At 46.7% G+C, this 16,096-nt stretch overlaps 1 protein-coding gene across 4 annotated transcripts in view; it reads left to right on the forward strand.

Moving 5' to 3' along the window:
* Window positions 1-16,096, forward strand: part of Sptbn1 (spectrin beta, non-erythrocytic 1) — a 169,624-nt gene that overhangs the window by 119,814 nt on the left and 33,714 nt on the right. For all 4 annotated transcript variants that reach the window (XM_057771284.1, XM_057771282.1, XM_057771283.1 and 1 more), the window contains 10 exons: window positions 25-137; window positions 413-600; window positions 2,367-2,484; window positions 3,463-3,621; window positions 4,252-4,554; window positions 5,996-6,149; window positions 8,038-8,908; window positions 8,990-9,127; window positions 9,767-10,523; window positions 11,205-11,407. In XM_057771284.1, the coding sequence (XP_057627267.1) occupies window positions 25-137; window positions 413-600; window positions 2,367-2,484; window positions 3,463-3,621; window positions 4,252-4,554; window positions 5,996-6,149; window positions 8,038-8,908; window positions 8,990-9,127; window positions 9,767-10,523; window positions 11,205-11,407 (3,004 nt within the window). The remainder of the gene's footprint in view (window positions 1-24; window positions 138-412; window positions 601-2,366; window positions 2,485-3,462; window positions 3,622-4,251; window positions 4,555-5,995; window positions 6,150-8,037; window positions 8,909-8,989; window positions 9,128-9,766; window positions 10,524-11,204; window positions 11,408-16,096) is intronic.

Consider the following 16,096-nt stretch of genomic DNA (forward strand, 5'->3'; position numbering starts at 1 on the left):
CAGCCAAGCCCTTTCTGGTTACAGATATCAGCGTGGACCACCCTGATGAGAAGTCTATCATCACCTATGTGGTGACCTACTACCACTACTTCTCCAAGATGAAGGCCTTGGCTGTGGAAGGAAAGCGGATTGGGAAGGTGAGCTTACGCGAGCGTAGTAACTTGTGCGCATCGGTAGTTAGCTCCCTTCTTCCTCCGTGGCCTCCCCTTTGCCAGTGGTAAGCAGTACGTAATAGTGGCCTCTGCCAGGAGCAGAAAGGAGGTAGAATCCTCATTTTTCCAAAGGGTAATGAGAAGTAGAGCAGTGGCAATAGTAGTAATCTCTAGGAAGGGAATTGAGGGGGGATGTTAGGCACAAGCCTCTTTCCTCACCAGTGGCATCTGGGTATCGGTTTCCTAACTTTTCGTTACAGGTGCTCGACAATGCTATTGAGACAGAGAAAATGATTGAGAAGTATGAGTCACTAGCCTCTGACCTTCTGGAGTGGATTGAGCAAACCATCATCATTCTGAACAATCGCAAGTTTGCTAATTCCCTAGTTGGGGTCCAGCAGCAGCTTCAGGCGTTCAACACTTACCGCACAGTGGAGAAACCACCTAAGTAAGGGCAGATGCTTCGCTATTGTCATTCCTAAGGGGGGAGAGATGGCAGCAACCAGAGGACGCTTGTGTTCCGACTTCCACAATCTCTTTTAAGTCAGAGTCCTGTTTTCCCCTTTGCCTGAATCCTAGTTGTGGAGACTTCTTCCACATTCGGTCTCCCCTGAGCTGTCTTGAAGACTGTACCATTCACAGAGGATACGTGAGACACTAAGGGCTGATACAAGTCCTCAGTCCCGTCTCCAAAATCCTTGCACTGAATATTTTTTTTAACATTCTACTTTTACATTTTAGAAAAGTAACACAGTGAAGCCAGGTGTGCTGGCACACACCTATAGTTTCAGCACTCGGAGAGAGTTCTTGTCAGGAGGGTCCCGAGTTCAGGTTTACTCGGACCATTTAGCAAGAGCTTGACTCAGAAAAAAAAAATGAAAAGTTAGTATATATATTGATATAGTGCTTGTTGTAAAACCCTGTGTGGACCTGAGAAAATATCCTGTTATCAAGTCTGTGGTAGCATTAATATTGTGTTAGATAAAGACGATCATTGCATATCAGTTGAGAACAAGTTTTGCTCCCTTAAAGGTTGATTTTTCTTTTCTTTTTCAAGTGTGTATGTGATGTGTGCACCACGTGTGTTTGCAAATGCACAGCTGTATGCATGCTCAGAGTGTCCTGCTCTCTCGCTCCGCTTTATTCACTTAAGACAGGATCTTTGAAGAAGCCTGAATCTAGGCCAGCAGTAATCCTTCTGCCGTGTGTCACTGTCACCCTCTGCTAATTCATCAGCAGAGCCTTGCCAGCTCTTAATGCAAGTGCTGGATCTGAGCTTGCTCTTTATGTTCGCACAGTGCTCCTACCTGCTGAACCACCTCTCCAAACCTGCTCATGTAATTTTAAGTTTAGTATTTTAATATAATTGTTAAGTAAGGACTATGAACTGCATCTCTTGTTTATTACCAAAGTCCTTTTATTTCTTCTGAAAATTCAGTTGTGAGTTCTTTGTTGATGGAGGTCTCTGGAACCCACTGAAAATTTAGATTAGATATTTGACATAATTATTGCTGATTTGTTCATCCACCTCTCTCTCTGAATGAAGTAAATCCATTATCTAGGGGCAGTGATTCTCAACTTTCCTACTGCTGCGACCCTTTAATATAGTTCATGTTGTGGTAACCCCAACCATAAAATTATTCTTGTTGTTACTTTATAACTGTGTTTTCGTTACTGTTATTAATCATAATATAACTACTTGATATGCATGATATGATAAGGCAACCCCTGGGAAAGGGGAGTTGTAGCCCACAGGTTGAGAACCACTGTTCTAGGTTATTAAAAATTGTAGTACTTGCCAGGTAGTGGTGGTACACGACTCTAATCCCAGCCCTCGGGAGCTAGAGGCAGGTGGATCTCTGTAAGTGTGAGGCCAGCCTGGTCTACAGCCAGGACAGGCCCCAAAGCTACAGAGAAGCCCTGTCTCAGAACAACAACAATAACAAAAATGTAGTACTCTGTGCCCTTGATGTCCTCAAATACAAAAACAATAAACAGCCACAAAACGATGCCACAGTTGCAGAGTTCTTAAGGACCAGCTGACTAACCTGTTACTATCTCACTAATACAAACTTTACATAATCAGACCAGAGATAGCAGGATTAAAGTTTCATTACCGTGTGAAATAGGCTTTTTTCTAATAGGAAGTGAATTTCCATTGATTCTCGGAGGAACAAGGTGCAGTAATGAATATGACTGGTTTTCTCTACTCAGGTTCACCGAGAAGGGCAACTTGGAGGTGCTGCTTTTCACAATTCAGAGCAAGATGAGAGCTAACAATCAGAAGGTCTACATGCCCCGGGAAGGGAAGCTCATCTCTGATATCAACAAGGTGACGCTAACCCACATGGCCGTGTTTTGGTTATCCCATCCAGCAGCCTTCAGATTCTCTCTGCTTGGTTATTTAGGAGCGCAGGACAATGCAAGGCTCACTCCCAGCATCCCTCACTGTTGATGCCAGGGATAGCAGAAGGTGCAGCAAAGAGCTGTGGTAGGTTAGTCCACTGGAGCTCTACGGGCCGTGTTAAGACTTTGTCAGCAGCTTGGCTCGGGGTCACCTTGTTACCCAGATACTCCGTTTAATCCCTCATCTGTGAGAGACGGTCAGCTCAGACGTCTTCACATGACATGGAGGGGAACTGGAAGCTTGATTCCACGTTCTTGGCATCTCTGCAGGTCATGGGCTTTGGGTGCTGTTTGTCTCCTCAGAGAAGCTGTCAGACCAGCTGTTTCCGCTGCTGTGTTTGGTGTGCCTACAAGTATAGACTTGTAATGTGGATATTATTCCCAAAGGAAAATTAGAGAAATCTAGAACTCTGTTCATTTGCACACAGAATCCTTTGAGCAGTCAGTGTTTGGAATTTTTTTAAAAACATGAAGTAAGACATTTTCAGGAATGAATTTATGTGGAATTTTGAAAGAAAAATTCAGGCATGTGAATTTTGAAAATGTGACCTGAATACGAGTGGATGGAGGGCTGAATAAGATTCCTAGTATGCTTGCCCTAAGGACAGTCGGTCTATTTCTTTCGGATCTGAGTTATTTGGAAGTTAGAGTTGTGTTGCTCCTTACCCCATAACTGTTTTGTTTTCCAAGCTTATGACACGGGGTCTTTTTGGCTTTGATAAGGAAGTGTCCCCATAACACTATGTTGAGAGGGAAAAATATCTTTTTCTCAAGGGTAGAAAAGGAATTTCCCTTTCAAATTCTTTTATCCTTTCAACAAATAATTAGCTATTGCTTTAGCCAAGGACAGTTCCTTGAACATTGCAGGAAACCATACTTTTTTTTCCTCCCCCTACTTCTGCAGGCCTGGGAAAGACTGGAAAAAGCAGAACATGAGCGAGAACTGGCCCTGCGGAATGAGCTCATAAGGCAGGAAAAACTGGAACAGCTCGCCCGCAGATTCGATCGCAAGGCAGCTATGAGGGAGACGTGGCTGAGCGAAAACCAGCGACTGGTGTCTCAGGTTCTGTCCAGATTACTAATGCAAGTTTTTCTCAAGTAGCTAAGAAACACTGACCCTCTGCAAGAGGCCTAGGAGCACAGGACAGTACTTATCAACATCCAGTACCGTGAAGTTGCTGGCCAGGAGCTTTTTATTTCCCCCAGAGAGGATGTTTAACATTTCTGATATGCTTTCTTGTCTGTTTGTCTAACTTGTCTTAGACTTGGAAGCAACTCAGGCAGTTTGTTAGAGCCATTGAGTGTGCAAATCCTTCATGTTTGTGTAAGCTTGCTCCTTTCCCTCAACACTTGACCAGCCAGCCCTGCAAGGCAGTGAGATTGGTCATGAAGTACAAAAGCAGCTTTTCCCCCCTAGGCTTGACAGATTCCTACCTGTGTCAGCGTCTTAAGTCGGGTGCCGACTGTAAGCGAGGCCCTCTAAGGTGAGAGGCTGCTGATGTGTTTGCTCTTGGGAAGACATTTGAACTCAGCCAGGCCTAGGACCTGGGCCCTAGGAAAGTGAGAAACCAGGGAAGTAGGAGACTCCAGTGACAGAATTGGCTTGTATACTGTGTCTGTCTGCGCCCCCCAACTCCACCCGTTCTGTTCTGATTAGGTGACTTACGATTCTTCTCATTGTATTTCTCTGCAGGACAACTTTGGATTTGACCTTCCTGCAGTTGAGGCCGCCACCAAAAAGCACGAGGCCATTGAGACAGACATTGCTGCATATGAAGAGCGTGTCCAGGCTGTGGTGGCCGTGGCCAGGGAACTTGAAGCAGAGAACTACCATGACATCAAGCGCATTACGGCGAGGAAGGACAATGTCATCCGGCTCTGGGAATACTTGCTGGAATTGCTCAGGGCCAGGAGGCAGCGTCTTGAGATGAACCTGGGGCTGCAAAAGATATTCCAGGAAATGCTTTACATTATGGACTGGATGGACGAAATGAAGGTAACTCTTGACTAAAGGAAAGTAGGGGTGGCTGGAGCTCATTCAGCCCGACTTTTTTTTTGTGGGGGTCAAGCACTATGGCCCTTTGTCAGCCACACACTTCTGCAGTGCCAGAATGTGGCTACACTGCTCCCGAGCTCATAAATGAGACGAGCCCTGTGCAGAAGTTGTGACAAAGACCACTTCATAGCCAAGATCTGTTGCAGTGACTCAGATCTATTCAGTATATTCCAGTGAGAGAATCAAATCTGTGATTCCTTTCTCACTGTTAACTTGGTCTTTCTGTGCATTAGTAACACTGTTGAACACGTATGCAGGCGGGAGGGCGATGGTGAGCACAGGCCATGGTCTGGGAGGCCAAGCTTCAGGTCTTCAGTGCTCTTTCGCTTTGCCTCCTTTGAAGCTCCCTTCCTCACTGTTCACCAGAGCTGATACTTAGTCTCTCTCCTGGCCCGTCAGAAGTTGGGAGTATGGTAAAATGGTACAGGCTGGGAGGCAGGATAATAATGGCTGTCATGCCGCTGTGTGGTTTCTCCTCCATTGCTGGCAGCTCTGAACCTAAGGTTACGCCATTGTTCCACAGCCCTGTGCCTGTTGGTTTCTTCTGATGCAAACTGTAGAGCATCATCTCTTTTTGCAGTTCTTGAGCTGAAAGGCTTTTATCCATGAGAAGAGAATAGTGTTTAGATAGTTCTCTTTCCTCTCAGAATACTGTGCTCCTCCCAGAAGAGAGCTCTGTCTCTGAATGTCCGTCTTCACCTGTGTCCTCTTAACTCTTGAGCTGTGGTAACAGGGACCAGGTCAGCTGATTGCTGTCAGTTTCCCTCCGCCGTCCCACTCTTAGTGTTCTAAGGTTTGATCTTCTCTGACGTCTTAAAAAAGAAATGTTTATAAAGTTTAGCAAAGAAGTGGTTTTCATTTTATAAATCGTGACATGCACACTATAAATTAAGAGTGCAATAGAAATTTTATCTGGAGGCGATATGAAATGGTAGATGGGAGAAAAATGATGATGTGATACCGAACCATAGTCTCCTTGCTGAGTAAAGAAGTGATACCTGACCATCGTCTCCTTATTGGTTATAGAAGGGGCACCTGGCCATTTAAATGTGTGGTGTACATGCTTTTAAGTAGATTCTCCTATCTATTGATTACATAGCTAGCATAAAGGCATGTCAGTAAGCTCTTGAGTGTGTGTGGGGGGACTTTCTGTTTTGTATTTTTTAATGTGATTTTCATTTGTTTTTGCCAAGGTGGTTGGTCCTTAGTTACCTAGTCTCTTGTGATAGAGGTCTCCTGTTAGTGTTGTTCTGACTTACTGGGCCAGTCCAAGCCAGAGGGAAGGTACATCGAGGATGCTGCGTCTCTTGTTCAGAGATGATGGTACGCTGCAGTCAGAGCTGTACTCACAGGTGCCGTTTCTCTTGCCGTTTGTGCACAGGTGCTATTGCTGTCCCAAGACTACGGCAAACACTTGCTTGGTGTAGAGGACTTGTTACAGAAGCATGCCCTGGTTGAAGCCGACATTGCAATCCAAGCAGAGCGGGTAAGAGGTGTGAACGCCTCTGCCCAGAAGTTTGCAACAGATGGGGAAGGTAAGAGTGGACTGTTCTAAATTACCTCCTTGACAGTAGACAGGCATCTCTGTGTAGTGCAAACCTTGTGTGTGGCGACGGGACTTGTAAGTTACTACAGCACTGTAGGTTTCTGGAGGATTGTTTGCTCCAGGTTATAATGTGTGCAATACTGTAGGTTTCTGGAGGATTGTTTGCTCCAGGTTTAATTTGTGTGCAATACTGTAGGTTTCTGGAGGATTGTTTGCTCCAGGTTATAATGTATGCAATACTGTAGGTTTCTGGAGGATTGTTTGCTCCAGGTTATAATGTATGCAATACTGTAGGTGTCTGGAGGATTGTTTGCTCCAGGTTATAATGTATGCAGTACCACAGGCTTCTGGAGGATTGTTTGCTCCAGGTTATAATGTGTGCAATACTGTAGGTTTCTGGAGGATTGTTTGCTCCAGGTTATAATGTGTGCAATACTGTAGGCTTCTGGAGGATTGTTTGCTCCAGGTTATAATGTATGCAGTACCACAGGCTTCTGGAGGATTGTTTGCTCCAGGTTATAATGTGTGCAATACTGTAGGTTTCTGGAGGATTGTTTGCTCCAGGTTATAATGTGTGCAATACTGTAGGTTTCTGGAGGATTGTTTGCTCCAGGTTATAATGTATGCAATACTGTAGGCTTCTGGAGGATTGTTTGCTCCAGGTTATAATGTATGCAGTACCACAGGCTTCTGGAGGATTGTTTGCTCCAGGTTATAATGTGTGCAATACTGTAGGTTTCTGGAGGATTGTTTGCTCCAGGTTATAATGTGTGCAATACTGTAGGTTTCTGGAGGATTGTTTGCTCCAGGTTATAATGTATGCAATACTGTAGGTTTCTGGAGGATTGTTTGCTCCAGGTTATAATGTATGCAGTACCATAGGTTTCTGGAGGATTGTTTGTTTCCAGGTTATAATGTGTGCAGCACTAAAGGTCTTTGGATCCTTCAGCACTGTCTCTCATTCTGAAATAGACACATTTTTCTTAAATACTCAAATGCTGCTTGGTTTTGAGTGCCTTGGCATCTTGCAGTGAAAATGCTGCCAGTCTATGCCGAATAAAGATGTGTACTACAGCCTACTGCGACTGCTCCAGCAGCTCCCAGCTTTGACTCCAGTCACATGCTGGTCAGACGATGCTTACAAGGATTGTTGGGCCTTGCTTCTCCACCAAGTAAACACAGCTGCCTTCTTTAATATGATTCGTGTGCTTTCGTGATTTATAAGTGATCTTTTCTACATTTGGGCCAAAAGAGCAGTGCATGGCATAGCTCCTTCTTCCTATTCTAGTCAGTGTAGTTGGCATTTTCTTTAGGCCACCAACCAACTCCCAAATAGACATGGAGACTTATTGTAAGTCTTATTAATTGTGAATGCTCGGCCTTAGCTTAGGCTTGTCCCACTAGCTCTTTTAACTTAATGTTTTTATTCATCTACATTTTGCCTCTGAACTTTTTACCCTTTTTTTCATTCTGCATGTCCTACTTTCCTGCTTCTTCTGGGTCTGGATGGATGGCCCCTGGCCTCTTCCTGTGGTCTCTCTTTCTTTCTCCCTCTCTTCGCTATATGCCATTCAGCTTTTTATTAGATCATAGCTGCCTTAGGCAGGCAAGGTACAATAGTAACACGTCTTTACATATTTAAATAAATGCAAGATATCTATGTAATTAAATATTCTGCAGCCTAAACAAATGCACCACATCTTTACATGGTTAAACAAATACTCCACAAGTCAGGATCTCAGGAAGTATTCTGCTGCTGTCTTTTATGGCACTGTTTAGACTTGAACCCCTAACCAAGCTAGAACATGATCTGCAAATGAACAGGAAGCTATTGGGAACTCAGGTAGATACTCAGCATTCTTTTCTTGTTGAAATAGGCTACAAGCCCTGCGACCCCCAGGTCATCCGAGACCGCGTTGCCCACATGGAGTTCTGCTATCAAGAGCTTTGTCAGCTGGCAGCGGAACGTAGGGCCCGCCTGGAAGAGTCCCGTCGCCTCTGGAAGTTTTTCTGGGAGATGGCGGAAGAGGAAGGCTGGATTCGGGAGAAGGAGAAAATCTTGTCCTCCGATGATTACGGGAAAGACCTGACCAGTGTCATGCGCCTGCTGAGCAAGCACCGGGCGTTTGAGGATGAGATGAGTGGCCGTAGTGCCCACTTCGAGCAGGCTATCAAAGAAGGTGAAGACATGATTGCAGAGGAACACTTTGGATCAGAAAAGATCCGCGAAAGAATCACTTACATCCGGGAACAGTGGGCCAACCTGGAGCAGCTCTCAGCCATTCGGAAGAAGCGCCTTGAGGAGGCCTCCTTACTGCACCAGTTCCAGGCTGATGCTGACGACATCGATGCCTGGATGCTAGACATCCTCAAGATCGTCTCCAGCAACGACGTGGGCCATGACGAGTACTCCACACAGTCTCTGGTCAAGAAGCATAAAGATGTGGCGGAAGAGATCACCAACTACAGGCCCACTATTGACACCCTGCATGAGCAAGCCAGTGCCCTTCCTCAAGCACACGCAGAGTCTCCAGATGTGAGGGGTCGTCTGGCCGGCATCGAGGAGCGCTACAAGGAGGTGGCAGAGCTGACACGGCTAAGGAAGCAGGCTCTGCAAGATACCCTGGCCCTGTACAAGATGTTCAGTGAGGCCGATGCCTGCGAGCTCTGGATTGATGAGAAGGAGCAGTGGCTCAACAACATGCAGATCCCAGAGAAGCTGGAGGACCTGGAAGTCATCCAGCACAGGTGAGCTGAAGTTACTACCTGGGCGCAAGGGAAGTGGGCTGACACGTGGAAATCACTACCCTGTTGAATTGCTTTTTTTAGGTTTGAGAGCCTAGAACCTGAAATGAACAACCAGGCTTCCCGGGTTGCTGTGGTAAACCAGATTGCACGGCAGCTGATGCACAGTGGCCACCCCAGTGAAAAGGAGATCAGAGCCCAGCAGGACAAACTCAACACGAGGTACAGTGGCTTCAGCAGTGGGTCTGGTGAGGGAGGGGCTCTTGCTCCGCTCTGCCCTCAGGAGCTTGCCGTGCAGGTCACTGGCCTTAGCACAGATGTCATGACAGTGGCAGCTGCTTCTCCATGTTTTCTCAGCCATGTTTTCCAAGAATGGGCTTTTAGGGTGATGTGCCATCATTCAGGACATAAGTCACCCAGCACCTACTTTCCAAATTGAGGTTACAGCGTTGGTGACCCGTGGAAGGCAGCAAGATGGAACCTGTATTGTCCCTTTTAAATGAGGCGTACAACAAGTTCTGTGAAGCTGGAAAAGGCCTCCCTTATCAGGAAAGACCTTTGTCCTGTTCTCACCTGTCAGTCTGTTAAACAGACTTTTTTGAGTAGCTTACAGTCAGTTTGGAAAATGTTCCTTTAGAGCAGTTTTGAGATGTGCATGATGGGTACAGAAGATACAAATTACTAGACCCTATGGGACAGGTGTGGTAACTGGTGACTACATTGCATTGAGCCAGGGATGGATATTTACTGGGCAACATGATTTAAAAACAGAGGAAAGCATTTAGTCAGAAAGAAGGAAGGAGAACAGTGAGACAGCTTCAACTCAGTATTCATCCCAGTATCTGCCATATCGGTTCCCAGGTGGAGCCAGTTCCGAGAGCTGGTGGACAGGAAAAAGGATGCCCTGCTGTCTGCCCTGAGCATCCAGAACTACCACCTCGAGTGCAATGAGACCAAGTCCTGGATCCGGGAAAAGACCAAGGTCATTGAGTCTACCCAAGACCTTGGCAATGACCTGGCAGGTGTCATGGCCCTGCAGCGCAAGCTGACCGGCATGGAACGAGACTTGGTGGCCATTGAGGCGAAACTGAGCGACCTGCAGAAAGAAGCCGAGAAGCTGGAGTCTGAGCACCCTGACCAGGCTCAAGCCATCCTGTCTCGGCTGGCCGAGATCAGCGATGTGTGGGAGGAGATGAAGACGACCCTGAAGAACCGAGAGGCCTCCCTGGGAGAGGCCAGCAAACTGCAGCAGTTCCTGAGGGACTTGGATGACTTCCAGTCTTGGCTGTCCAGGACCCAGACTGCCATCGCCTCAGAGGACATGCCCAACACCCTGACTGAGGCAGAGAAGCTTCTCACACAGCATGAGAACATCAAAAATGAGATTGACAATTATGAGGAGGACTACCAGAAGATGCGGGACATGGGTGAGATGGTCACGCAGGGACAGACTGATGCTCAGTACATGTTTCTGCGACAGCGGCTGCAGGCCTTAGACACGGGCTGGAACGAGCTTCATAAGATGTGGGAGAACAGACAGAACCTTCTCTCCCAGTCCCACGCCTACCAGCAGTTCCTCCGGGACACCAAACAAGCCGAGGCTTTCCTCAATAACCAGGTAATGTTTGGTTTGGCCTTGGCTTCCAGCCTTTTGAAGCAGGCCCTGAAGTTTGAAGCTTTTGCCTAAGTGACGGGTTTAAACCATGCCTGTGTGAAATTTATGTATTATTTTGAACCCCCTGTCCCCAGGACTCTTAATGACATTGAAGTCCCTCATGACGTAACGACTTCAAATTGACGTTTTCTGAGGAAGCTCGTTTTGCCTTTCAGTACAGTTCTGTTGCAGCTACTGCTGAGGACCACTTGTATTTGTGGTCGATCTTCCTAACACCCCACTTAAATTGGCAACATTCTGTGAGGTGCTAGCTGAATTTTAGAGTACAGTGGACAAGTTTGGGGGAGTTATTTTTGTAGAAAGATCAAGAACTTCATCCAAGCATACAAAACAAAGAAGAAAGTTAAAAAAAAAAAAAAAAAGCAGAAGTAATAAGAGCAGGTAGAGATGGCTGCCAGCATTAGGCTATTAATCTGTCTTAAAGGGAGAATATAGAAGAAGCACTGCTGCCACCTTTGTGAGCATGGGAGGACTCTCACAGCCCACAGCCTAAGCTTCACTCTTTGTGGGAAACCAATTCATAACATTTGCCACCTGGGGAAAAGTTAATTTGCATAGAAATGCATAAGGGAAAAATTCTTTGTCATGTCATTCTGGATTTTTTTTTCCCTCTTTTAAAACAAGGAGTATGTTTTGGCTCATACCGAAATGCCCACTACCCTGGAAGGAGCTGAAGCAGCTATTAAAAAGCAGGAGGACTTCATGACCACCATGGACGCCAACGAGGAGAAGATCAGCGCTGTGGTAGAGACGGGCCGGAGGCTGGTGAGCGATGGCAACATCAGCTCGGATCGCATCCAGGAGAAGGTGGACTCTATTGATGACAGGTACCATTCTTAGACTGCTGAGTCGTTGACCCAAAGTCCTTGGTACTGCGGGTTTGAGTTTCCCAGTGAGCAGAATTAATTAATTAAATTAGGTATTTAATCAGAATTACATCTGTCCACCCAGAAAGTGAGTGGGTGGTACAGGGCTACGTGATGGTGATTCAGAGGAGAGCGGGGGAGGCTGAGGCAGGTACGTGCCGCGTGCCGAGCAGCGGTCCCCCACAAGCTGCACTCTGCGGAGTGGTCATGCTGGCTCACCTGAGGGACCTTCAGAGCCAGAATTTTCCTAGCCTAGGCCACATTCTCATTGGTCCACGAGACACTTTTCACACGTCAGTAAGTAGGGGAAGCTTTCTTGTCCTGAGTACCTGAGAGAACCATGGAGGAACGGTATCTGCCTGTCTTAGAAAATTGACATAGGTGATGCTATAATAGGGCTTATTTCCTCTTCATCTAGGGCATTCTCCAAGATGAGACAGTGACATCTCTTCTACTCCTCTCTTTTAAAAGATTGTCTCCCTACTTTTTGAAGGGTGGTATACTCTGAATCTGTGTCCGGCCCTATGCTGGTTAAAGTGGGAGGCCTGAGCGGATCAAAGTTGGGGTGCACTAGTGTGGCCAGTTCTGGGCTGGCCAACACAGATGCGTCATTAGCCTGTGTTCTGACCGTCCCTTTGCCTGAAGCATATACTGAGTGTCAGGTCTTCTGAGACTGATCCCCAGGCTCCTCATCTTGTCCGGGTTCAAAGGAACTGCTTGCTGGGCCCAGTCTCTTGCTTTCCACATCTAAAAAGATCTCCTGGGAAATAGGGTCTGGTCAACTTTAAATAAGCCATAAGTGAGCCAGGCAGTGGTGGTGCACGCCTTTAATCCCAGCACTAGGGAGTCAGAAGGAGGCAAATCTCTGAGAGCAAGTTCTAGGACAACCAGGCTACACAGAGAAACCATGTCTCAAAGAAAAAGAAAAAAGACGTGGAGTTCAGAGGGGAGTCGCTCTGGTCCCCAGGTTTAGCAGTCCCAGTTTCCTTGTAACTGCTGGGTGTTTCTTGCTGGATGTTCTAAACATGTGCCTGTAAAATACAGTAACTTTTACTATAACTTTGTATGTGTTACTTTTAAGAACATAGAAAAATTCTGTCAAAGGTGAATGTGAGAACCAGATTTCTTGTAGTTCCTAATCTTTCAGGGAAACAAAGAGAAAGACTTCCTTCTTTCCTGGCATCAGATCTCATTTGTGAGTGGACTGTCTTGTTCTTCCACAGGAGACGCACATGCTGGCTCCCCAAGGCAAGAGTGGCTCTTAGACATGTGCATTTAAACAGCCGTGCTGCTGGCCTGCGGCCTCCTGACTTATTGGCTGTCCACAGTGGTTAGCTAGCTGCTGGGCTGTTAGAAACAGGTGGCTCTGAGGATGAGTGGCTGCTGGTTCAGGGTTTGCTTAGGATTTCTAAGTTTGTTTTTGTTTTTCAGGAAAGGCTTTTTCTGTATAGCCTGGCTGTCCTAGAGTTTGCTCAGTAGAGGAGGCTGGCCTCGAACTCAGAGATCCACCTGCCTCTGCCTCCAAGCCAGAATTAAAGACGCGTGCCACCACTCCCTGCTTGGATTTCTCAGGTTTATAAAGGAAAAAGAGTTGGGCGGTGGTGGTGCACACCTTTAAATCCCAGCACTTGGGAGGCAGATTTCTCTAAGTTCAAAGCCAGCCTGGTCTACAGAGTGAGTTACAGGTCAGGCAGCTTTACTCAGAGAAACCCTGTCTTGAAAAACAGGAGGAAAAAAAACTTTAAAAGTGAAATAGAGAGAGCATTCTTTACTACTGCCAAACAAAAGAAAGATGGGAGGAGCTAGCATGCCCTGTTGATCGTCCTCAGTCTGCTTTCTTAGCAGCTGATAATGAACTGAATCCTAGTATCACTTCATTAGCCCTGAAGGACTTGGGTTAGAAACCAGAAGAGGATTTTTATGGACAGATCTGGGAGTTCCTGGGCTGTAGGGACAGAAGCTAAATAAATGTCTAACTCTTCAGATATTTTCTTGTAGAGAAGGTCACTGCCACAGAGCTTTCCTGTAGAATGTAAAGCTACAGTATGTGAGTGCTGAGAAAATGAGGGCAGGGTCTCCCCTAAAGGTCTGCCCAAAAGGAAGATTGCACCAGTGTCCAGACGTCCATCTAGATTGATACAAAAATCCCTCTGTTGTAGTCAGGGTCTCAAACGCCATGATCCACAGCAGCTTGAGAAGGAATGGGTTTATTTCTGGCTTACAGTTTGTACTCCATTGTCCAGGGAAGTCAGGGCAGGAACTCCAGGCAGGCACCTGGAAGCAGGAGCTGGAGCCAAAGCCATGGATGAGTGCTGCTTACTAGCTAACTTGTTCCTCATGGCTTCTCAGTCTGCTTTCTTATAGCATCCAGGACCACCAGCCTGGGGGTGGCACTGCCCACAGTGAGCTGGGCCTGCCCACATGAGTCATCGATCAGGAGTATGCAGCACGGGCTTGCCTACAAGTCAATCTGATGAGACATTTTCTCAATTAACGTTATCTCTTTCCAAATGACTTAGCTAGCCTGTGTCAAGTTGACATAAAACAAGCCAGCACTCTTGACCCCTTTCCAATTTCACACACACACACACACACACACACACCTACCTCTTAGTAAGCCGTAACCTTTTGATCTTGCTGTCTTCAAAATGCCCTGCTAATATTAATATGACAATATAACGTCAAAAATTCCACTTTGAATTTAAAAATTCAAAGACCTAAAGGCTCAGGATTCAAGGTTAAAACATCTGCAGTCTCTTTCAAAGTTTAAGCCTCTCTAAAATATCCAAAGTCTCCAAAATATCTATGGTATCTTTAAAATATCCAGTTTTCTTTTTAATTCCAAAGCCTCTAAATTCCACAGTCTTTCAACTGTCGCTTCCTTAAAATCAAAAATAAATACTTTCTAATTTAAGAAGGAAGAACCCAGGTAAAGTCACACTGAAGTCAAACTCTCAACAGCTGTGAAGACGTGGGGACCCACTCATGATTCGCTGGGTTCCAGAGGGTCTCCCAGCTGTCCCCTGTACACACAGCTGTCCCCTGTACACACAGCTGTCCCCTGTACACACAGCTGTCCCCTGTACACACAGCTGTCCCCTGTACACACAGCTGTCCCCTGTACACACAGCTGTCCCCTGTACACACAGCTGTCCCCTGTACACACAGCTGTCCCCTGTACACACAGCTGTCCCCTGTACACACAAGTCGGCACGACTCCCCAGCTGCTGCTGTCCTTGCTGGTGGTCCCGTTGGTCCCATGGTGCTGGCATCTCCAGACTTCTTGGGTCTTCTCTGAACCTTCACCAATGGCCTCTCCTGGGCTCTCTTCAGGTGCTCTGACCCTGCCTCACCTTTTCTCCATGACCCCTTCAGTCCCACTACCAGCGGGAGCAGCAGTCTCCAGCAGTCTCGGCCAGCTCTCAATTACAGCTCCTGCGTGCCGACCCTAAAAACACTTCCCTGGTTTGGACTCTTCCAGAAAAGTGAAGGTTTTATTTCCACAGATTCTTTTTATAGTAAAATAGGGATTGAGTGCCGGTCCTCACACTGGACAGCATGTCCTGTCCCCACGTAGATGGCAGGGATTGAGTGCCGGTCCTCACACTGGACAGCATGTCCTGTCCCCACGTAGATGGCAGGGATTGAGTGCCGGTCCTCACACTGGACAGCATGTCCTGTCCCCACTGAGCCGCCTTCGCCAGCTTCTACAGATTCCTTGTTTGTTTTGTTCTTTCGGGACAGGGTTTCTCTGTGTAGTCTTGGCTGTCCTGGAGCTAGCTCTGTAGACCAGGCTGGCCTTGCCTCTGCCTTCAGAGTGCTGGGACTAAAGGCATGTGCCACCACTGTCTGGCTTGTCCAGATTCTTAATCTAAAATACCACATAAATGGACCAAATAGAATCTTTTTTTTTAATATTTATTTATTTATTATGTATACAATATTCTGTCTGTGCATATGCCTGCAGACCAGAAGAGGGCACCAGACCCCATTGCAGATGGTTGTGAGCCACCATGTGGTTGCTGGGAATTGAACTCAGGACCTCTGGAAGAGCAGTCAGTGCTCTTAACCTCTGAGCCATCTCTCCAGCCCCCAAATAGAATCTTGACTTCCGTCTGAAACTCCACTAGCCAGGCCACCATCATCTGCACTGTTCTCAGCGTCATGCTTCTTCCTTGGTCACTCGAGCCTGTGTCCAGTCGACATAAAATCTAGCCTGTCACCCTCTCACATGGGTTAGTGGTACCAAATTATTTTATGCCTTCATTCAAATTCACAGGAGGCGGAATTTTACCCAGCATTAGTATCTGCTGCAATTTTGAGTCTTGTTACCCGGGCAGGTGGTGAGAGATGGAAATACAGTGGACGTCACTGCATAGAGTGCTTTTCTGATTGCAGGAAGGGCAGTCGTATTTGAGAAGGTTCTTCCCGGGCCCTTCCCTGTGATCTAATCCATGAGCCAAATGTGAGAGCGTTTCTAAGTTTCCCTTTTCTTGAGCGTCACATGTCGTCTCCAGTAAACCTTTTGGGTTTTGGTTGGGTCTTGTGAGATATGGTGTTATTCTTTAGCGTAGGCCGACCTCAGACTCACAACAGTCCTCTGGCCTCGCTCATCTTTGTCAGTGCTGGGGTCACAGTGCATACTACCAT

Source organism: Chionomys nivalis, chromosome 6 (assembly GCF_950005125.1).
Source record: "Chionomys nivalis chromosome 6, mChiNiv1.1, whole genome shotgun sequence".
NCBI lineage: Eukaryota > Metazoa > Chordata > Mammalia > Rodentia > Cricetidae > Chionomys > Chionomys nivalis.